The 24,420-nt window shown below is 39.9% G+C and overlaps 1 protein-coding gene across 1 annotated transcript in view; it reads right to left on the bottom strand.

The window, feature by feature from the left end:
- LOC105918810 (GDNF family receptor alpha-2) overlaps nucleotides 1-22,962 on the bottom strand; it is a 476,342-nt gene extending 453,380 nt beyond the window's left edge. The window contains exon 1 of the mRNA XM_036140658.1: nucleotides 22,586-22,962. Coding sequence (XP_035996551.1) covers nucleotides 22,586-22,625 — 40 coding nt within the window. The 5' untranslated portion in view covers nucleotides 22,626-22,962. The remainder of the gene's footprint in view (nucleotides 1-22,585) is intronic.
- Between the last annotated feature and the right edge of the window lie 1,458 nt (nucleotides 22,963-24,420).

The following is a 24,420-nucleotide window of genomic DNA, read 5'->3' as shown; positions in this document are numbered from 1 at the left end:
GTTAGAAACAGATGTTACAGCAAAGAGATTAAAGATAAAAGCGAGAGAATCTGGAGCAACAAACCGTTGCTCACGCAGTGAAAACAGGAAGTGATACAGTACGCCTTACCGCAAACAGGAAGTGACGTCAGCCAAACGGAGGTAGCAGCCAATCATCTGATGGATTTATTTGCGATGTGTATAAAGATTTGTAGAAATCTCGGATAGTGTTTATACTTTCAGGATCATATAATGTATTACCGGTTAAGTCTGTGACTGCAAATATTGTTTTTTTATTTTTAGCTAAGAAGCTTCCTGACTTATTGTGTATGTTCAAAGTTTATTTTACAATTTATTTTGTTTTTCAATATATTTGCTTAATTCTAATTTTGCTTTACGGATTTTACTTTTCCTCTTCTTGGGAGGTTTCTAGTAATTTTTTTTAAGTGTGTTTTTAAAAAAATAAGCCCTATAATATTTTAAAGCATAGGACTTTAATATATAGTTATCTTAGTTTTGTCAGGGTTCTGTGTATCTGTGCTCTCTAACTCTGCTCCACAGGTGGCTGCAGTTGACGGGTGGGCGTGGCCCGCACCTGCAGCTCATTTGGGAACCATCGTCTCTGGCTTAAAAGGAGTGCACAGACAGCTGGAAGACGCCAGAGTGTTACCCTCGTCGTGGAACTGAGGATGACCAAAGAAACCAGCGGGGAAACAAGGAACTCGGAGAGGTTACATACTAAGGTGGTGTGACTGGTGACATAGGAACCAGTTGAGTACGGTCAAAGGAAAATTAACAAAGCACCCCTCCATGTTGCCTGTACCGCCTCCCTCCTTCCGTACACTTTGGCCCTCTGTGTTGTCCTGCTCTAACTCTACTCCTCAGGTGTGCCTAGTTGGCTGAGGGGACGTGGCCAACACCTGCAGCTCGTTGCAGGCGGCTTCCTCTGGCTTCTAAAGCAGAGCGCTGACAGATGGAAGACGCCAGAGCCTTAAGCAGTGGTGGTATGATGTGGCCTCTGACCCAACTCCTGAAAACCTGCTTGTGAGTTTTTTCGTCTTTGAACTTTGACTAATTTTGGATCTCCCTGTTTTTGTTACAGTTTTTGGTGCTCCCGGATTCTGCTGGTTCTTCCCTCACTCTGGTCAATCCATCTGTCACCCACTTCCCAGGAGGCTCGCTCTGGATCCCTCACCAGTAACATCAGCCACCCTCAGCCACTAGCCGCCGAACACCAACAGGGGTAGGATCACAGAGTTCCCTCGGCGCTACTTCTCCCCGGTTAGGTCCGCCCAGCTTTATGGTAAGCAGCGCAGCTTCTAGTAGTTCTCCTGGTTCACCTTTCAGAGTCATTTACTCTTCTCTTTGCAGTCTCTCCAGCCGTGACGTTCTGACCCTGCCGAGTTGTCCGTAGTCCCGTCCGTTATATCTGCCTGTTTCCTAAATAAACATCATAAAACTGTGCTTTGCTTCCCGATCATATCTGCATGTGGGCTCGTCATCTGAAAACCATGACAGTACCAAGTTTGGTACACTTCTTTTTAGGAGGTGCATTCATTTAAATGCTTGTTTGAATAACTGCCTACACCATTTGTTTTCTCTTTATCTTTTTATTTAGCTCAACTTAAACTTGGTTATCATCCCGCAGAAAAAAGGAGATATTCAATGTTCTAACTATGTTGATCAGGAGAAAATTTTGTCCGTAAATTTGTAAGTATGTTGTTTTCCGGCTCAGCGTCGAACAGAAATGTCCTTTGTCTTGCAATAGGGAAATTCAGGTGTACCAGCAGCAAAGTGAGAATCAAATGGAAGGATGCCAATAAGCACAAAGGTAAAACTATAAGAACAAATAAAAATAAAATACTGTACAGTAAGGGCAAATTTACAAGATAAGAAAACATACTGTACTGTTATTAAAAATTGCATACTCAGTGTATTAATGCATAAAATACACACTGTTCAAAAGAATGAAAATAATTGTGCAATTAACGGCAGGGAAGTAAACACTTATTGAGTTTGATGGGAGCAGCAGTGGATATAAAGTCTAACAGCAGCGGGGAGGAAGGATTTGTGTTAAAACCAGGGTTTCCCCATTGAACTATGGGCTTGGCGGGCCACCAGGCTTCACTTGCCCCATCGCCAGGCTAAGTGTCATTTGTTGATTTTAAATATTTTTTATACACCTTGTTATGGAAATATATGAATAGTTGTTATATTAATACGGCATTTTTATGAAAAACAATAAGAGTTACCTTTGACCCCTAAACTGTGTCTTGGAGTTTACAGAAGGTGGGGGTTTTGCAAGACTCACTCAAAAGCAATTAAGTTCTTTCAATCTCTGGGAGGATAACAAGCACAGCTCACAGGGAGTTTGTTTTTAAGGTCTGAAAGCTATTTTATGGTTCTTGAGGTCATCTGGGTTGATCCCTGATAGGACATCTGGGTGCTAAATCAGCCTTACTTCACGAAGACTCTTAGGAGAACAGATATCCTTTGTTTCGAAACAGATAGGACCTGGAGTCTCAATGTCTGGGCCCTGTTAAAACTGCGGGTTCGTTCCTACTCCATTTTACCACGGCCCGTCTCACCCATCCGGTTTGATGATTTGGCAGCAAGGGAAGAGACAATTATCAGAGACCGAACACTTATAACATACATATATTTATTACAATCGGGAATTCCAAAATTGGGAGACAACACTTACAAACTTTATCAGCGACGCGCATAGCCTATTTTTATCCCGACGTACCTTCCACAGATTATAAGTTGTTGTCTCATTGTACAGACCCAAAACATGTATTTTTAACAACACAAGGACTCCCGAGGGGGTTGGGCTAACCCCCCTCTGGAGACATCCAGTCTCCAACAGATATGCACTGCTCGACAGTTCAGCCGTTAGTTGAAAGAAATGGCCTTAGCCTGTTCCTGGGAGTTAACTAAGATAACATTAAAAACCCATTAGAAAGTTTTGAAAACCGTTAACTATTCTCCAAACCTTCATATATAATCTCCCGTGACGTCCTGCACCTGGTACCATTTACTGAACCCTGAATGCAGTCATTGTTCTGCAAAAACTCCCCATCCCAAGTTACTGTTTTAAAGGTTAATATTTGTGTAACTTTAAAATACACTATCATATAAATTATTATATATTTTCATAACAGCCCACACACCCGCAAACTAATCCGGAGGGGCTGCTCAGTCTATTAAAATATGTGTTCAGGTAGTGTTAAGCAGACAAATGGCTTGCAGGAAGGAAGTTCGATCGGACGCCGCAACAGTCTCCAGATCAGGCTCTTGAGAAGTTCTGGTGAATTTTAATATAAAATTACCTCACCAACTTCAGGTAACTTGACAAGTGTGAACAAAATGGCAAAACTGAAACATGAGGAAACAGGGGGGCTATTTGTGGAGGAAATGGGATATGTATGCCCACTGATGAGTTTTCCCCTAAAAAGGGGATTTAAAAAAAAATAAAAAATTCTGAGGGATAGCAACAGAAAACGGGTGACTCAGTTTCCTCTCTAATTTTATCTGCAAGCTTAAACATTACATCATACCCTGTGACACAGGGTCAAAAGTGAGTGGCAGGCGGGCCTCACTTCACACACTTTCTACAATGGACGATGAGAGGCTCGTCCTAGAAGTAGAAAACCAAACTATCATAAGGACAACCCAAAGAAGGAGAAGGCATGGCTCGACATAGCAACAACTGTAGGGGTGGATAGTGAGTTTTTTTTTTTTTATTACAATAATGATACCTTATATGTGCAAAGTACTTTATATGTGCAAAGTAAGTCGAGTACTTGAAAAGCCACCTAGAGAGAATGTATACATTTCTATTAGCCATACAACTATAATTGCTTTGATTTAAGTATAAAAGCTTTATTGTTGTAAACAAACAAAACACTGATGCAAACATGGAATTATTAGTTACTACTTGAAGCATTTTATGCACATAGATCATGTTTATGCTATTGGATCAAAATACACTAGTGCTGGCCTTTGCATCTAAAACCTGCTAGTTTCATATCTTCATATTTTATTAATACTGCTATACCTTTGGAACTAGTATTTCATATGAAGCAGACTTGTGTTGTTTCACCTGTTGAATAAATTGCATTTGCATACTGCGAGACCAAGCGGTGGGGTTTCACATAAATACAGAGATGTTTATTGCATTACTAATTACAACTGTCGTAATGCAGTCATGTTACGGTAGCAGAATAAAATACAATGATGCTTGATTTAATTCCTAGCTGAAGTTACATCAGCTACCAAGTGGCTAAGAGAGGAGTGGGGTCTACACCTATGCTAATTAGAACTGACAGTTGAATTCACAAGCTGGTGTGAATAAGGAGAATTATTTCCTGTGGTACAAAAATGATTCAATTTCAATTCAATTTTATTTATATAGCGCCAAATCATGAAACATGTCATCTCAAGGCACTTTACAAAATCAATGATCATACACAACACAATGTGCTTTCACAGTTTTATTCATTGTAGTAATTAAAAATATTCTATAAACACAAGATAAAAGTATGGAAACAAAAACTACAAAGACCTATATTATTTAGATATTTTTTTCCTGACATGGCACTTGACCAGCTGGATGGTTAAAAGTAGGTAGTAAATGCCCTCCGGTTCTCATGTGTACCTCCAGCGCCTATGTGCTCTGCAAAAATCCTGACCTCTCTATTCAGCCTCATTCAGTATCCTTATGTTGTCACCTAGGGAAAGCAAAAAGTTGTGTACAATGCAAGCCAGCACAACTAGTGAGTCAACATGATCTGGGAGCAAGATTATGTCTTTTAATACAATTCCCCGCCTAGTTGTTAGAATGCCGAAGGTACACTCTACTACAATCCGAGCCCATGATGGTCTGTAATTAAAAATCATTTTAAACATTGATCATGATATCAACGTTTGTGGCTGGGTAGGGCCTCAACAGGGAAGTCTTGAGAGGAAAATACATATCTCCTACCATGACGTGTGGCAGCGACCCAAGCTCAGGAGCACCTGACAAAGGAGCACTCAGAGACACATGTAAAGTTCTACTCTCCAGGCCTTTCTCCAGATCTGATGATGCAAACACACCTCCTCATCCTGCCAAAGTCGCCGACCTGATCGGCCGTGAACCATCCACTAGAGCCATAAGCACTGTGGAGAAGTTTATCTTTTGTCTGAACGTTCACCTTTTTGCCATCCATAGCTCTCAAGCAGTTTGAAAAATTACTTTTTTCCCAGAAGACATGTGCCTTGTCAGTCCAGGTCTGTTTGATGGGTTGGGGTAGGAACTCTACCAGTCATCACTATAACTGCATGGACCATGTCCAATAGCTGCACAACAGTGGAGTGGCCTAGCCGATAGCTAAAAGCTAGGCTTGTTAGGGAATTACCAGATGCCAGATATCTGTGGAGACAAAAAAGAAATATGTCAGTAGTTCATAATTATTTCTGACTTTTTTGTAGTGGATTATTGCATAAACCGGTGGAGGGTTTTACGTGACCAGTTTGTGAAGAATTTGAAGAGGTACCTTTCTAGTGGTTCTGATGCCAGCTCCCAGACCCCCACATGCAAATATGCATGAGTCCTTCTTAAGGCCTCATATACAACACAGAGTGTATGTACTTTTACATAAATATAATTTTATGGAAAACATAGTATAGTATTGTACTAGTGCATTGACATTATACTGCATTTTCTAATCTGTCTCAACGTATGCTTGCCATTGGCATTGTAAAGGTCAAAAAGCAACTTGAGTCCCATAACACCTGCTGTCAGTGTGCTAGTAACCCTACCACCTACACAGCCCACAACTCCTGCCAGTGAAGTAGAGGCCGACAAATCTCACATCCCATCATCTGTAAGTACAGCACCCTCTCCGGTCCCCTCTACTTCTCGAGAGGTGGAAGGGACTAAGAAGTCCTGCAGCCCAAGGGAGAGAACAACTGTGCAGCCTACACAGGATGTGAGGGGGAGGACTTCACCTCCACAGTCACCAGATTTCAGGGACCAACTGGTCAGTGTCCTCCAGGAAGCCCCATCTAAAATACCCATGCCTCGAGTTGGGTACTAGTTATGTTGAGGCTCAGCAAATGTGGCTTACAGAGGGCAAATTTAGAGATTTTAAAAACAATTATAATTAGTGTGTGAAAGATTGTGTGTGGATAAACATTTTCAACAATTATGTTGTATTCTTAATTTGGTGACTTTACCTCAAAGCAATTGCAGGTGGTTTGGGCTCTGTAGCAGTTCTGAAGTCAGTTGACTGTCGATGCAGTTCATGACTAATAATGGAAAGAAGCTGCTCAGCACTCATTGTAAAGTAGTGGTGATGTCTTTGTCTGTCTAGCCTCAGGTCTGCCATTAGATTGTGAAAATCTCCTTGCGCCAGTCTTTGTTGATTGATGGGATGGACCCACAAACATAATCCTCTACTTCTTCGTCTCACCTTGACGTCTTCCTGCAGTGCAAGAAGAATGGCGGCAGCAGCAAGAACCTTTCTTCTGGAAGCTGAACGCAAAAACAGACCATGTTTCTTACATTATTCCAGTAAACATGCTTAATATTTATACTGATAACAGGAGTAGGCATCAACTGTACTAAGCAATGTTATCTATCAAGGTTTAACGTTTTAGGTTAAAATTTTGGCAATATACAGCCACCTAAAACAAGTAACAGTTCTAATAATATAATACTATCTTGTAATAATAAATATGAGAAGAATACACTTACCCTTGTTAGAAAGCCAAAACACACCAAAATACAACAGAGAAATACGAGATATTGGGTGTGCAGCCGAAAACAGGCTTTGTTTATAAGGCAAGTGCTCGTGGAAAGAGCTTGAACCCACGTGAACTTCTGTTCTCGCGAGCACTGTTTCTGCAACCAGAGCCACAGCCGCAGCTGCTTCCCTAGAAGCAGTGTGCGTCGGGGTTTGTGGCAAATCGCAACTAGATCAGGACCACAACCCGCACCTCATTTAAGCTCAGCCCTTTCTGGTTGACCCTACAAGAATACAGTGCAGCCTGCCCAAGTAAATTGAGATCCACACAGAAAAATAAATCCCCTCCGCCTAAAAAAAACCAAACACGTAGCGATTAGCATCAGAAGCCTACTTCATCCACCTACAGCCACAGTGTAAAGCTGGTGTTTCAGAGATAAGTAAACTTTGTTTCCATGTTGTATGACTGACTATTCTATAAGGTATCGACAAAGTAGCTAATTGCTGGTGCCCATAATTTCCCCGATGCAGAAAAAACAAAGAATTGCATAATTTATAGTAAACTTTAAACCCCAATCTACCAAATGAACAAAACTGTGGGGCGCTAAGCGCCTGCACCCACCATCAAACAGCAATGTGAGCATTGGCAAAGAGCTAATCAGTTTAACAAAAAAGTGTGCCTAACTAAAGACTCCCAACGTCCCACACTCATACTTGCCTACATGAGTTCAGACATGCAAACCTCTTGTTTTTATGACTGCAGTCATTCAGAAATCTGCTTGGCAGGAAGAATACTTTCCATATCGAACTGTTTTATGTGATTCAGAGCGGATACAATGAACTGTTCCAAGTACTGTTCCAAGTAGGGGAGGACGTGCGGCGTCGCAGCCTCTCTTTGCCGTGCATTGACAGGTGTGATGGATGCCTGCTGGAGAAGAAACAGCTCTATGTGCCAACTATCCTAACAAACATGCAATCTACCCCCACACTTCAAACCACTAGCAAAAGTTTTTGGAAACGTACTGACATGTCACAAGAAATGTAGGCGATTGAGACGCCCGACTGTAAAGGATAAAGCATCAGCAGCTCGTGGCATGAGCATTGTATGCCCGAGATAAGGGGGGAGAGGGGCTTTCTATGTTTCAAGGGGTGCACACTATTTCAGTAAAGATTTTATTTGTATCAGGTGGAACAGTGGGTATGTGACCCCTCTTACATTTGTTAAAAAAAAAATTATAAAATAAAATACCAAACATCTAAAAAACGTGTTGCCAATTGGGCTTCTTTTGAACATGTTGAGCTGGAAGAATAGCTCTGGGTGGTGATTTTTAATTTTTTTTTTTAGAAAGAGTAGGACATTATATCAAATTAGTTATTGTGTGGAAGAAAAGTAAAACCTACATTATGCCTCCTCGCACTAATTTTATTAGTTAATTTATTAACAAATGTGTGGAATCTGTGGAACTTGATATAATCAATGATTAATAGTCTCCTTTTAATCGAGTGTCACTATGAATTGGCCATTGACAATTGTAAATGCCTCAAAAGCATTGAGATCTACTGATCAATTTTAAAATGTTTCATGGAGAGAGAGCTTTTATATTGATAGATTTACAACTGATGCTGGGACGCTATTCAGTAAAACATTCAGTGGATGCTATGACAAAGTGACTGGAAAGGTGATCCTGTGTGTGTAGATTATTTGATTGTCTTATTGCATATTTTATGGAGAGCTTCGTGCTGAGATTTTGAGATTTGGGCTGTGTTTTTTTAGTAGGGCGGGTTTTACGTTGTGTTTGGGCTGGAAACAGTCAGATCTAGTAACACGGTGTAGTGCTGTGTCTATTCAATTAACTCAGAAGTCAATAATAAGTATAAACAGATGCTTTAGTTAACATAAACACTGACTGAAGTAAACACATACTAGGAGAGATAACGACAGCAGCTAAGAACCACAAGGATCAGAACGACTAATAAAAACTGCCAACCTAAGCAAACGAAAGGCAGCGTGAATCAGGTCTGACAGATCCTGGAAAGCAAGGCCATGAAGACATTTAACAACAAATAAAACCATTTTAAAATCAATCCGAATATGAACCAGCAGCCAACGAATTGCTGATAAAACTGGAGAAATTTGCTCTCATTTTCTGGTAGCAGTCAAAAGAAGAGTAGCAGCGTTCTGGACCAGCTGCAGTCAAGCCACAAGAGTTTTGATAAGCCCAAAGTAAAGTGCAGTGCAGAAATCTAACCAAACTGTAATTAGAGCATAGATTAAAATCTTTAGTCAGCTGTCTCAGTTTAGAAAAGCTGGACTGGACCACAGATTTTAACTGTGCATCAAAGTTAAATTTATTCTCAAGTCTTACACTCAGGGCTGTAGCATTCAGTGTCAGATACTGACTTTAAGGTCCAAGGTCAATGCTGATTTTAGAGACGTCAATGCGCCCAAACAACATTAACTCAGTCTTTTTATTGTTCAGGGGTCCGCTCTTCGTACGTCGCTAACCGAGTTAGCTGGATTTGATTGTTGACGATTTGGCATGATCTTGGATCGTTTGGTTCTTCGAAAGACTTCCTGCACTGGTTGTCATAGCAACATGTGCGGCAGCTTAAACCTGCTCGAGAGCAGGCTTATTTCATGTAAACAGTATTAGATCGCAGCTGTATAAGCGGAGGAGATGGGAAGTATGTCGTATCCATGTCCATTTTTACAACGGCAACCTGTTGCAGAAGGTGCAAGAATAATTTTAGAGCTTTTCGAATTAATCGCGTATTGCGCAATAGACAGGATCCTTTAGCGCAGCGCGACAGTGTAATTGTACAGAGATTTCTCTTGGTGGCTGTTATAAACAGACAAACATCATTTAACAGTGGCTTTTAAAGAGGAAAACGTGGTGTTAGAGCCATAAATAGAAAATATTTAAGTTATTTTGTATGATGGTTTGCTTTTTATTTTTATCATATTCCGTAAGATTTGTTCAGGCCATTTTATTGTGAAGTTTAGTTTTACTTTCTCGAGCCGTATATTGTATTAGAAAAAAACTATGGATGGATTATCTAGACACGGAGCAATACAGTTTTACTGTGTAAATTGTGTATGACTTGGACAAGGAAGAACTTCATTTTTTTATAGATAAATATTTTTTTGTTAAAAATCCCAGTTTGCACGTGTTCTTTACTTCCAGTGTCTAAGGAATGACACCGAAATTTGGATCTCTTGACATAACAAGTGCCTTTTTAAAATAAAGTATAATAATTAAAGGCTACCATTTTGTAGAATATTCTTGTACTTCACTTTTACTTGTTCCCATGTTCTAGTGGGTCCCGTGGAGGCTCTGATATAAAAGAACAAAGTAAATATCAAATTATTAAAATGCAAAAATTAATACTGTAGAAAGTGATAGAAACATCTACCATGGACAGTATTTATGCATTAATTTGTCTGCTACTTATTGCCAGCCCTCTCTCCTGGCTTTAGCAGACTTTGAGGTGTTCCCTGTCGTTTTAATTAATGACTCAAATTCGGCATCTGTTTTTGTATCAGACGTATGTGCTCGAGACAGTCCTGAGGCTTTCCCAGCTTGCGCAGTAACTGGTGCCCTCATTTGTTCTTTGGCTGATAATTAGACTTAGACAACTTTGCCATTTTGTATGTACAGAGTGCATATAAAAAGAAATTCCGTTGCATACAGCTTACAACAATGTAATGAGATTGCAATTGAAATAAAACAACATTACAATATAAAGTGCAACAGTGATAAGAATGTACAGAGCAGGAGAAAAACAGTTTTTAAAAAAGTGCACAGAAAACTTTTCCACATGTTTATAGTGCAAAGATAGTGGTGCAAAAAAGGCTTAATTTGAAAAGTTTAATGTTGGCAGTGCAAGATAATAATGCAGTAAAAATGCAGTAATCGTTCAGTTGAGTACTTTTAAATTAAAATGGATTGTAAAAGTTTAGCAACGTTGACAGTACAAAATAATGATACAAAATGGCCTAATCTAAGGTCAAAGTTAGTGATGAAGGAGGAAACAAGAGAGAGAGAATCGGAGACAACAGACGAGAGAATTGCAACGGATCCGGGAGCGCCTACAAACAGCGCTGCTCATGGTGCTGTGACTCTGAACCACGACAACCACTGATGTGCATGTCACGCCCACACCGCTGCTGGTAAAATTGGGGCTAGACGCAGTTTCTTGACTATGCTCACGCACAGATCTGTAATAATTTTCATTGTGATTCAGACAGGTGCAGTTAATTTTAAAGATACAGTTTTAGCACGTATTCAGACCGGAACAGGGAAACCGGTGGTGGGGCTGCAGGGAGCTGAGGTGTGTTGCCGTGTTTACCTGCTGAATGTAACCCTTGTGAAACAATCAGGATATAATGTTTTATTTCTCTGATTAATAACATCTTTATCGAGCGTTCTGGCTCTGTACTCCATGAATCCACCTGGATGATCTCTGCTTCAGAGACATTTCAGGTTGTGGAGGTGTTACCGATCTGAGTGTTTCTTTCTCTCGCTCCACGCTGAGCCACCGATGCACATGAAAATCCTTAGGATTCTGTTGTGGATGTTGTGTGTAACTTTATTGCAATTTAATTCAAATTATGTTCTAATTTTATTTGCATAACCTTTGTTATGATGGTTGAGTTGTAACTGCATTTTTTTTCTTTTTTCTTTGGAAGATTGGGTTGGGACACGGAAGGGTGTGCGCAGCGAAAAAAGCTTGGGAACCGCTGCACTAACTGAACAAAGTGTTCCTTTTAAAATTTCATATTTTAAAAGGAATTTTAAGTAATAATGACACCTAGTGCTTAAAATCAGATTAACATTTACACAATGCCTTTCACCGAGACCTGCCATTTACCCAACGGTCCTGTGGCTGTTATACTCAACTGAATTTTTACTTCCACAGGATAAGTATATGATGTTGTATTGAGTTCTATTTCTGGTACACATACTGTCAAACAGTGATTATACTTCTGCCAGAATCCTTATGTCTCCCACTACCTGTATTGAATTGAGGAGGTGTCCTAGGACAGAGCTGACCTTCCTGATTAACATATATAAGGCCTACAAACCTGGTCTGATCCAGAGAGACGGTATCCATCCCACTTTGGATGATGCAGCTTTTCTTTCTAGGAATCTGTCCGGAATTATTAGTTCTCCAAAATGTTGACAACCCATGGTCCAGACCAGGAAGCAGAGCTGTAGTTTCACACACCTCTCTGCAGCTTCTGTACTGTTACCCACCCATTACCGCATTGACACAGGTTTCAGATAATCAGACTGATTTATTTTGTCTCACAGAAACCTGAATGCAAGAGGACTACGTTAGTATAAATCAGTCAACTCCCTCCAATTATTTAAATTTCCACATTCCCAGAACTATGGGAAGAGGAGGAGTAGCAGCAACCATCTTTCAGTCTGATTTATTAATTAGTCCCAGGCCACTTAACAACTAGAATTCTTTTGAACATTTAACTCTTAGTTTTTTGACATGCGTTTACACGCACCAAGCTTTATTCAAAATAGAAACTCTCCTGAGTTGTGTGCTGCATAGCGTTGCACCCCCATCCTCCACATGCAACCAGCCCTCTCAATCTGGATATAATTTTGTTCTGGAGATATATATATATATATATATATATATATATATATATATATATATATATATATATATATATATATATATATATATATATATATATATATATATATATATGTGTGTGTGTGTGTATGTGTGTGTGCATCCAATTGGCAAAATTATCAGACCGCATGGGATTAATTTCCACTGTTATGCTGATGAAACTCAGCTATATTTATCCATGAATCCTGATGAATCCAATCAATTACTTTGACTACAGGCATGTCTTGATGACATCAAAAGCTGGATGACTTCAAATCTCCTGCTTTTAAATTCTGACAAGTCGGACGTTGTAATCTTTGGGCCAGAGTCTTCAAAACATAAACTTCTTAATCATTTAATCTGGATGGCATTAAATTTGCCTCTGACAATAAAGTAAAAATCTTGGTGTTAGTTTTGACCAAGACATGTCATTTAAATCCCATATTAAACAGGTTTCCAGGGTTTTCTTTTTTCACCTCTGGAATATTGCCAAAATTAGAAATATTCAGTCCAGGGGTGATGCTGAAAAACTAGTCCATGTATTTGTTACTTCAAGGCTGGACTATTATAATTCTTTACTATCAGGAAGTCCACAAAATGCAGTTTGAGGCCTTACGCTGATCCAAAATGCTGCTGCAAGAGTTATAATGAAAATCAACAAGCGGGATCATATTTCTCCGATTTTAGCTTCCCTTTATTGGCTTCCTGTTAAATCAAGAATATAATTAAAAATTCTCCTCCTCACTTATAAAGCCTTTAGTAATAAAGCTCAATCACATATCAGAGCTCTTATTACCCCGTATGTTCCTAACAGAGCACTTCGCTCTCAGACTGCAGGTCTGCTGGTGGCTCCAAGAGTAGAGTCTCTAAAAGTAGAATGGGAGGCAGATCCTTTAGCTATCAGGCTCCTCTCCTGTGGAATCCAACTGCCAGTTTTGGTCCGTAAGGCAGACACCCTGTCTAATTTTAAGACTAGGCTTAAAACTTTCCTTTTTGACAAAGTTTATAGTTAGTGGCTTAGCTTACACTGAGCTATCTCTATAGTTATGCTGCTATAGGCTTAAGCTGCTAGAGGACATCAGGGTCTATCTTTCTCACTCTGCAGAGTTCTCCTACAGTTCTCCAGTTTGCATTGCTTGTTGTCATTTCATCTTTTACCTTTTTGTTCTCTGTCTTTTTTTTCCTTCATAGTAGGTACACGTGATCTGGCATTCTGTTAGCTGTGACATCACCCAGGGATGACAGATCATCCAGGGATGACAGATCATCTGCTATTACCATATAACGTAGAAAAGATTCCTGGATCAATGTGTGCTTCTTTTGTTTGTCTTTTTGTGTCTCTGCTCCATCTTCTCTAACCCCCAGCTGGTCAAGGCAGATGACCTTTCACATTGAGCCTGGTTCTACTGGAGGTTTTTCCTTCCCGTTAAACGGAATGTTTCCTCTCCACTGTCGCTTCATGCTTGATCAGCATGAGGAATTGCTGCAAAGCCATGGGCAATGCAAACGACTGTCCCTGTGGCTGAATGCTCTTTCAGGAGGAGTGAATGCTGCTTGTCAAGACTTGATGCAATATACTTGGTTTCCTTAGAATCCTTAAACATTTTGACCAATCTGTATAATCTGATTGAATTTGACTTTGGAAAGTGCCTTGAGATTATATGTATCATGAATTCCCGCTATATAAATAAAATTGAATTAAAATTTAATTGGTGGTGGATAGAGGGCTCAGTCGTACGAACTGGATGGCAGCCTTGCTTCCGTCAGTCTGACCCTGGGCAGCTGTGACTACAATGTAGCTCACCACTGTCAGCATGTGAATGTGTGAGTGAATGGCTGAAAGACCGAATGTAGTGTAAAGCGCTTTGGGGTCCTAAGTATTTCATAAAGCGCAATACAAGTACAGCCTCTGGCTGAACGATAATTCAATAACAATATATATCGATCGATAGACGTGTGGCGCGATAGGAAAAAAAGGGTTGATAAAAGTTCGATAGAGACAGTTTTCCTTCCTTCCTTCCTTCCCTTTAGCCTATCATATTAGTTGATGCTACAGTCACTACTTCCTCTCAACCAATCGTAATTGCGGACCCAGGCACTCTGTCACAAAGCGCCGCCCTCTCAAACCACAACACAGAGCAGGTGAATATGTCGCAACAAGGAGTTTGTAAAACTTGCAAGGAACCGGTAAAAAAGTCTGGTAACGCAACCAACTTGTTTCATCACGTAAGCTGCTCACACCTGCAGCAGCGCGAGCTGTGTCAGCCCCGCGCAACACCGCGTCGTCTTCTTAGGAACCTTCTGGAAGTTCTTCCAAAACAAAGCAGGTACAGCAGCTAAACTGGGCTCCCTTCTTTGTGATAAAATGACAAAGCGTCCAAGCGGCATAAGGACATCATGCATGCAGTAACATGCTTCATAGTGATGGATATGCTGCTGTTGTCTGCAGTTGAAAAACCTGGCTTCAAACAACTACTCGCCACTCTTGAGCTGCGATATAAAGTTCCGGGACGCAGGTTTTTCTCTAACAGCGCTCCCTAAATTGTGGGACTAGTGCCGGGAATCAGTGCAAAATGAGCTGCAATCTGCGTTTTCCCACGCCACAACCTCGGACCTCAGCCCTGCGTCAGCCTCTCAATTATGAAACCCGAGAAGTAACTAGTGTACTATTCCCACCTAAATAGGCTCTTTTATTTATTTATTTGGTATATTTATTTTGGTCATTTTACTGGTCACTTTAGTGTTTTCTTTGTCAGTATTTAATATCATAACTCAGGTCTCTTAAGTTTTTCTTTAAAAAAAAAATCTCTTATGGTTAAAAAAGTTGGTTAAATAAAGATTTAATTGGAATTCTGTGTTTGTGTTCTTTATTAAAATTAAATCATTTAGCAATATCATAAAATCTCCAGGCAGAGCTGCACATAAAATATGGTTTTAAATATTTTCAATAATTATCAATATCGATCAATATGCATTTTTTTTTTAAAACTTTTTTTCTATATCATCCAGCCCTAGTACCATTTGTCATTTACCCACTGCACTCCAAAAGAGATTAAGACTGCACTCTTAATCTCCTCAGCGGGTAGTCTGCTCTGACGCTCATAAAGCAAAAGTCACTACAATAGTCTATCAAAAACAACAGCCGCTTGTCTTCACCTCTCCGTTTTTCTTTCCACTTCCAGCAAGAACCAAACAAGCACCAATACGACAATCGATTTGCCTCAGCAGATGTAAATGGCTTTCAGAAAATAGACATTTTCCAGTTTGTTTCTACCTGTTTGTTTCAGATCATTTAGCATAAACCAAGAGGCAGCAGAAGGTTTAATCAGCTATAGTCAGCATCTAAATCTAAATCAGCTAAATTCACCTTCAAGGTTAATGATGGTGGAAAACATCCAATTATGCAAATTAAACTTTAATAATTGATCAACATCTCAACTGTGTCGTCAGTAAGGTGATGAGTTTTGACCTCAACATCAATGAAACAGATTCACTCTGTTGACTGTTAAGGAATTTGCTCACTTATTACTAGTTTATTGTTGCCGTCATATTATGAATTGATAAAAATTTGAGTTAATAATAATCCAGCTGTCTAAGCACAGACATATTTCTGCATGTTGGATGTACCTAACCAGTAACAGTGGAACAGTACATGTTTGTGTTCCAAACAGCACAGTCTGGAACTGGTGCCATCAGACCTTGGATACATTAGTCACAGTTGATCTCATCCAGGAGTGTTGCTGATCGATAAAATACTGTCTGAAGCTCACTAATCCAGACCAATACAAAAATGGTTGAGAATCGTGGCACACATGAGCTGGAACATCTGTCTGCTTGTTTTAAATCAGTAATCTGACAGAAATGTAGATGTTTTTAGGGAACTGGGGCAGCGGGGAGCAAGTGGTGGATCTGTAGAAAAGCCATACAGCTGTATTCTTGTGTGCTTTGAATCTCAATTTACAGCCCTTTAAAAAGCCACAGAGAGAAGATATCCAGGTATAATACCTTCTCTCTAGGATCACATGTTCCTTCCTTTCGATATGTGACTTTCTCCCACCGTCTCTAGCTTCCTCTCAAGGTTGAAAAACCAAAGGTGCATTTCAACTATGGGTTTCTTAATGCATTTCCCAGGATCTTAACAACCTGGTACTGTTTTATCCTCATAGGTTGTTTTTGAAAACAGCATTAATCTCAGATAAATGGTAAATGGTGATTATATATTAAAAGCAACAGACTGCTGTTCTAAAATGTGTAAATTTGTGTTTGTAGAATGGATTTTAAATTAACTGTGCAACAGCTGACTGGGGAAAAAAGAAAAGCAGAGCTCTACTTGGCATTTCTACCAGCTATGTAAAGATATTTATGACGGCTTCACGGCAGTTAAGAGCTGAAACTGCATTAGAATCAGTTTTATTCATAGAAGCTTTGTAATTATTCAATCCTAATAAATATGGCCAATGAGATGTGGAAAATATGAACTACAAAAAAAAATTATAAACCGCTGGAGATATTCAAGCTAAGGCATTTTTAGCACCCTCCCATTGCAAAGGACCATCCAAAAAGTCTTACTTGTCTAGCATAATTTCTATCCATTTTTGTCTGATTTGGCTCTGATTCGTGCAGCAGTGAAACCCCCCACCTCCCTCCAACCTCTCCACAGTTTTCAGCTTGTAGCCTATTTATTGATTTAAAAAGTAAAATTAAAAAAAAGTCACTTCATCAGAAACCCATTGCCTTGGCACAACGCTTGCAGTACATTCAAGTTGATGTAGGTGCTTCACATGAGCGAGGAAAAGCGGAGAAAATGACCATGGCTGTGATATTTACTTGCCTCCCAGAAGGCTCTATAGCCCCAGTTCCACTGGCTAATAATGGCCGCGCACCTCACGGCTCCGCTCACTTTCAATTGTTTCAGGAGCGTTTTTTTTCCCCCAGGGCCAGCCTGGGTATTTGTGGCCTTGCCAAGGAGTAAGGCCAATGTGTGCTGGCTCGAGAGAACTTTTGAGTGAACGCTTAGCAAAATTAGAGACGTCTCCGGTTTTCATCTGAGAAATCTGGTCACCCTGTAACTTTAATGCTGCTATTTCATCAGTGTTGTCTAATCTACTGAATATTAATTCTTTGAAAAGGACACCAGAGAATGGCTTTGAAGGCTTTTGCTAGTGGAAACGAAGGTGTCGGTTTCCATGTAAGTGGTTGAAATAGCACGTCAGTAAAGATGACAGACAAGTAGCTTATCCAATCATATGCAAGGATTTTTGCTAAGGTCCCTCCTTCTGAAATACATCTCCAATGGAGCAATCCCACATAGATGTGTGAAGCTCTGGAATGAAATCCATCTGGTGAGAGACAGGTTAGGAACCTGCTGCTGCACAAATGGCTCGGTAAGATCAGAGGCGGTGCTAGCCATTTGGGGGCCCCTGTGCACAAATACAATGTGGTGTCCACCAAATGAACAATAATACAGGATTTGTCAGTGTGTTTCTCTTTTTTCCCCAAAAAAATAACTTCTCAATATTAAACAAGAGGAGAAATTAAAATCATGACAAACATTAAAGCAAAATATGTATGAACAATGGTGGACATACTTCTACACAAGATGTACCTATTTTACCTAAAGGAGAAAAATTAACAAAGACAATAGATTTTAAGTGGGATTAAAATAAAAGATGAAAAACTGCAATGAATGATATGCAAGAATGGGCAGTGTAATACAAAACTAGGACTCATCGTATAAACTGCTCTAAGAATCAAAGTTATTTTAGTCCTGTTTTGTTTGATGAGAACCCCTATTAAACATCATAAATGTCTGACTTTCCAGATAAAACTGAACAATGTGATCATGACAAGTTTTGATTTCCTGAGGAAGATTCATTAGGAGGAATGCATTAAAACCAAAGGTGCTCAAAAGTTTGTAGAACTTTTGCAATTTATTATAGATTAAGAGACTTTAAACACAGCTGAATAGAGTAAATCATTTTTAAAGTAGGGGCAGATGTGACTGGCTGAACATGGGATCATTCTCATGTCTGTTGCTTTTGCATGTGAAATAATGCTCTGCTGTTTTTTGTCTACAACTGTAAGAAACATTTGCAAGGTCTTTTCAATGTTTCTGTGACAAACCCTTTTTCCATTCATCAACTCATGACTTTGTTAAAGTATCCCCTGTAGCTTAGGTACCTTTATCCACGGATCAATTACATATTGCGTAGTAATGTTCTGATTTATCGTCCGGTTTCTATGATAAATATGTGATCGGTGAATGATCTACACCTTTTGTTGCTGATCACAAATCCTGATCACTTTTCCCTCCTGCCTTGCATCCTTCAGAGGACTTGTGTGCAGCATAATCCAGCTCCCCTTGTTTCCATACTGAGTAAGCGTGAGGCAGCAGAAACAAGCATGTCTACCTTGTGGAACTTTTACACTGTGAGAGTGATGTTAAGTTTGCGACCTGCAACATTCGTAAAAAAAAAAAAAAAAACTTGCGGGGGAAGCACGTCGAAATCCTTCAACACAAACTTAATACGGCATTTAAAGAAAAAGCACTTAGCGGAGCATGGTGAGTTTTTGAGGCTAACCGCAGAGAATGCGAGAACGACGCAGTCGGGAGCAGTCAGACGGCAGCTAACGGATCCCTCATATGGGCTCATGGAGGGGGCACCATGAGCACCATACCTCTTATAAGCTCATCTGGTTCCTTTGTCATTGTCCAACTTGCCTCAGCATTTAAGTTCCTGGTTTGTCAGTCTCCCTCAATGAATTATTGTTACACCCGTTTCTCCGTGCTCCATGTCCTGTTCAGCCAGTTAAAGACTTGTAAGTTTTCTATTTTATTATTAAAAATCCTTCATCGTGCAGTTCCTGTCTGCATTTTGGTCCAATTCACCACCTACAAAACATGACAGCGGTAGAATTTGACTGTACATTTCTGGGTTAAGGTTGTACCAGCATCTTTACGTGAAGGAAAAAGTTGGACCAAAAATAGGCTAAGAACTTTATTTGAACCCCGTTTGGCTTAGACCTTTGGGATTCAAGCATTACACTATGGCAATCATTCATACGCCAGTGGTAATGTCTCAGGGTTTTATACTTGTGATATTACAGACATCTGTACTGTGCAAGTGTGATATTTCTCATCTGAAAAAGGTTAGACCGTAAATCCCAAGTGAGATACACTGCAATACAAAGTCTATTTAGGAATTTGCAAAGGTAAAGTCCTCTCAACATTATGTATAGTGCCTGGCAAGAATATTCAGACCCCTTGAACATTTTTTTGTATTTTGGAATGTTAGAACTATAAACTGCAATGTACTGTTCTGAGATCATGACAAAGCTGGACATGATTATGAAGTGGAAGAAAAAAATATATAAAAAAGAAACCTTTCTGTTGCAAATAAGGTCACAAGTGTCATGCTACAGATTCACAACTGCATTTAGGCTTTAAATTTAACTTTGAATGGGCTATTCTCAAACATATGCCTGGCATTGAAACTGGCTATATGCATAGGGTTTCTGACCTGCTGGCAGATTGGGCTCAGCCTCAGGTAATTGCTCACTCCAACGGGTTTTCTTTCATATTTTTCCTAAATTTTTCTCTGTTAAACTGAATCTAGTTTGATCGGCATCCTAACCTCTGCTAAAGGAAAGCCTTCATACCGCATGAAGGTGCCACAAACACGCCTCATGGGGTGGGGAGGTTGTATCTGGTGTAATGTATACAGGTAGTTTTATTCCTTGTATGACATTTTGGCTGTAGGATTTAAAAAAAAAAAAAAAAAAAAAAAAAAAAAAAAAAGAATTTCTGCGAACAAAGCTCCCATAGTTATGTTGCGTCTCGTAGCTAAGTGTGGTTGGAATTCTAAACAATAACTGGCTTCCTAGAGTTATTGAATAAGGAAACGGTGGAGTGATGAAGCTCCAGCACTTTTATTGAGAAACAGAACAGAGATCACATAGATGGAAAGTAATTGCACCCCACGGTCCTGCTGCAGATTTACGGTTTGCCTGTTCCTGCCTCTCCTCGCTTTCGGCTCTCCCAAATACTCGATAGCGGACTTGGCATGAGACAAAACAAAGACATTCTATCCTAGCAATCATAATCCCGCACAGTAGCTACGCAGCACTTGGCCTTGCAATCAGCGGCCCGTGCTCGCATGTCCGAGTGGCGTGAGACCATAGTGACTTCAGAATAATATTCCCATAACATTAAGTCATTTGGCAAACTGCAAACAGGACTGTGTATGGCTTTGTGTACTCTTTGTTTCACCAACAATCACAGTAAAATGAACTGATGGTTGTGAATGTAAACTTTAAAAAAAAAAATTAAGAGGCATGAATACTTTTGAAGGATATCTCAATGAAATTATTATGGTGTGGTGGGTAACACTATCATACCAGGCAGCTACACCTATCTAGCTTTGTATAATCAAAAGCAAGGATTATTTGTTGAGCGATGTGTTTCCAGCAGTTCCCAGAGTGCCCTACACTCACCGAAGCTACATTCACTGTAACCCATGCCTATAACTCCATTGGTCTTCTTGGGATGCCACTAGTTCTGCCCTCTGGTTCCCTTTCTAAGCATGTCAACTCCTTACGAATCAAATGATATATATATATATATATATATATATATATATATATATATATATATATATATATATATATATATATATATATATATATATATATATATATATATATATAGCCATGGGTCTGCATGTGTAACAAATTATATCCAAAATCAGACCATTCCTTCTGGGTTTCTAATTTCACTTTTGACTGTCTTTGGCAGTGATTGCATTAATTTCATTTTGCGATCTGTTGTAAAATGCGGAGCAGCAATGACTGCCGCCCCCAGAAAGAGGCGAATCAGACAAGGGTTATAAAGATCGCTTTTAAATGGGTTCTGTAGCATTGTATGTCACAGCTATTATGCCAAATTCTCAGGACCATTTTTCAGGTTTCAGGACTATCACAAAAAAAAAAAAAAAAAAAGCATTCTGATCAGGCGATTAACTGGTTAATGTAAATGCACTGTGAAAGCTACTGTGCATCAACATGAACCCATGTGAACTGAAGAGGCATTATAGACCAATATGAATGTGACACAAAAGCAGGTGAGTTGATTTTTCAGAGGCAAATTTCAATTTTGTGTACTATTTACTATTTCAAAACCCTCTGCTAATCATCTTATTCATCTCCAAGTGTTCAGACAGATGGGGGGAGGGGGATTTACTGGTTTCTCACGCGTGTCATCAGGTGACTAGTTAGGGGTCAGCTAGTTTTAAATAGGTCGACTATCATTCTGTGGTTGGCTTCACCATCTGCACAGAAACTGTTTGGATGTGAAATAAATCTACAAACAACTTTCCTCAAAGTCCTAGTGCATACTATATGTGGTTTAGCAGGAAACTAAGTGCCCTTACTTACTGCAGAAGTAAATAGTCAGCTAAATTAATAAATTATGCTTTTAGACACCTGCTGTACACTCAGGAGGTTATCTTAACTAGATTTAAAAAACAAAGTACAGCTCAGAACTTTTGCTCAGATAACAGAAAAAGTTATGAGAGACATTCGTTATGTTACTGCGGTTTAAGGACCCCCCCCCCCCCCATTCATTCGTTTAATATTTCTCATGCTCATCCTGTATAATCTGATGATCTGCTGCAGAATCTAATAATCCACTCAACACTAGGTAAATTAGAAGGAGTTCTGCATCTATAGAGACGCTGCCTACAAGATTAGATCAGATAAGCGTCTCTTGCCTCAGAGAGAGAACACATGTGGGAAAGATCCCAGTTCAAATTGTCATGAAAAAATAAAAATAAAATCAGAGAGAAGTATAAGAGACTATGAATAGGAATGACACACAATCAAGCAATGCTGCCCAGCAATTACACAGAATGAATAAATTAAAAAAAAATTGATCCAGGCGAGCAGGTCCAGCCTGTAGATCTAATGTTAGGCAGGAATCATGTTTGCCTAACAAGTGCTTTAATTGTGACGCAATAGCTTAAAAGATTGACGCAGTTTATTTGCAGCCAGTTTCTAAAACTAAAGTGCTTACACAGAGCACACACACAGCCCTAATTGGCAGCCCACTGAACCCGCTCACTGGGAGGTTGTGGGGGTCACAGTTTAATGGTCCTCGTGTGAGGGTGAGGAGAAGGCAACGTGCACGCGGACAGTTGGAAGACCCGTGTGTGTGTGTGTGTCACGCGTACATCTCGTGTACTCACCTAACACAAACACCACAGAGATGACGTTAATCAAGAACATGTCGCGTCCGGCTGTAATCCCGCTGGTCAATTTGCCACACGTTAACGGTTTTTTTTTCTCCTTTCCCTAATCTCTCCGTCTCTCACTCAGGCTCTACTGACATGATGAAGCGAGCACAGGCGACCCCCTCCGATTCAGAGCAGCCTCAAGAGTGGAGGCACAGTCCTTCACGGGCGGCACATTCCGCAGGTACGCGCGGCTTTTCCTCTGGAGTCGGCTTGAACAGATCCAGGTAAACACTTTCCTCGCTTCTGTTACAGGGTGAGGGTACACGTGCTGCCCCAGCCAACTTCTCTAAAAATTATCTCGGAATGAGACCGGACACTTGAGTTTGGACTGCCTCTCTCGCTTTCCTCGCCGCACAGTTACAGAACACACTGACAGGATGTCTGTTTGTCTTGAAACTCCGAATCAGCTCGCGGGTCTCCCAGTATCCACTGTAGTATCTTTATGCTTCCTCTTGGGTCCGCCAGCTGCAGCAAACCGGGCGCGTGCGACTGATGAGGGAACCTTCAAATGCTGTTCATTCTTTCCTGACACGCGCCACGCGTGCCAGCTCGCCTCTCTCTAGGTATCAAAAAAGCTCCTCACGCACGCGTCGACTCCGCGTAATGACCCTAGCGTGCAATATGAGACAGAGCATGCTTGTTAGGGACTATGCTCCGCATATCACCAAAGCCATCATTGTTTCCCCAAATTCAATCAATTACAAACAATCAGCATATCCCTAAACATATGCTATATAATTAAAAGTGAATGTTGTCATGATCTCCAGATGTTTGAGCTTCGGTTTTCTTTCTCTCAATTCAGTGTTAATCTCGTTTCTTAGGTAAAAGGTATTCATGTGTTTAGTTCAGCTTCCTCTCCTAACTAGTTTCAATCTTTCTGCCTCAGCTGTTCTACGTTTCTTCTGATTAGCTCTAATTGTCATTCCATATCCTGCCTCAGTATTTATGCTCACTAGTTGTCATTGCTCATAGCTGGATTCTTCCAATGACTGCCTATCCCTGTTTCATTTACTGTGCTTCTTGACCTGTTTTCCCTGTGTTAGACCAGCCTATAACTTTTCTAAAAAAAAAAATCCCACAGTTAAAAACTCTATTTTTTTCCACAGCCAATATCTGCCGTTGGGTCCATTGTTATCACAAATCATTCAAATAATTAAAAATCTGAATCTGGCCAAAAGCAGCAGATATCTTTATATTATTTCATATTTTTACAACCTATTACATTATCTGTGTTTTCTAATACCTTTTTTTGAACTATTGTGTCACAGTATTGTAAAATTGCTAAACAAGGTCATGGACTTGGAGAAGGCTTGCAAATCAATTTGTGGGTCCAGCTAAAGGATGCTGGAAGGGACAATTGCAGACACATTGGAAACAACTATGATGGTGTCATACATGTTCAAAGGGGGCACGTATGGGGGGGGGGGGGGGGGGGGGGGGGGGTTAGGATGATTCCAAGGGCCCCTGACTGAAAGTGGCCTCCAAACTTTATCATATATATATATATATAAGTATATATATATATATATGTTATATATATATATTATATGTATATAATATATATATGTATAGAATATGTCTAATATATATCCTATTATATGCCACTTGTAGTATTGTATATATATATATATAATTGTCTCTCTGTCTCTGTTGGTATCTCTAATAGTATAATGTGTATATCTATATATGTATCATGTGTATATATCATATGTGGTATAAATGTATATATGTTCTCTCTCTGTCTCCTGTGTCTCTCTCTCTCTCTGTCTCTTTCTCTCTTCTCTCTC

This window comes from Fundulus heteroclitus, chromosome 8 (assembly GCF_011125445.2).
Source record: "Fundulus heteroclitus isolate FHET01 chromosome 8, MU-UCD_Fhet_4.1, whole genome shotgun sequence".
NCBI lineage: Eukaryota > Metazoa > Chordata > Actinopteri > Cyprinodontiformes > Fundulidae > Fundulus > Fundulus heteroclitus.
The sequence above is the reverse complement of the archived record's forward strand: the minus strand, read 5'-3'. Positions and strand labels throughout refer to the sequence as shown.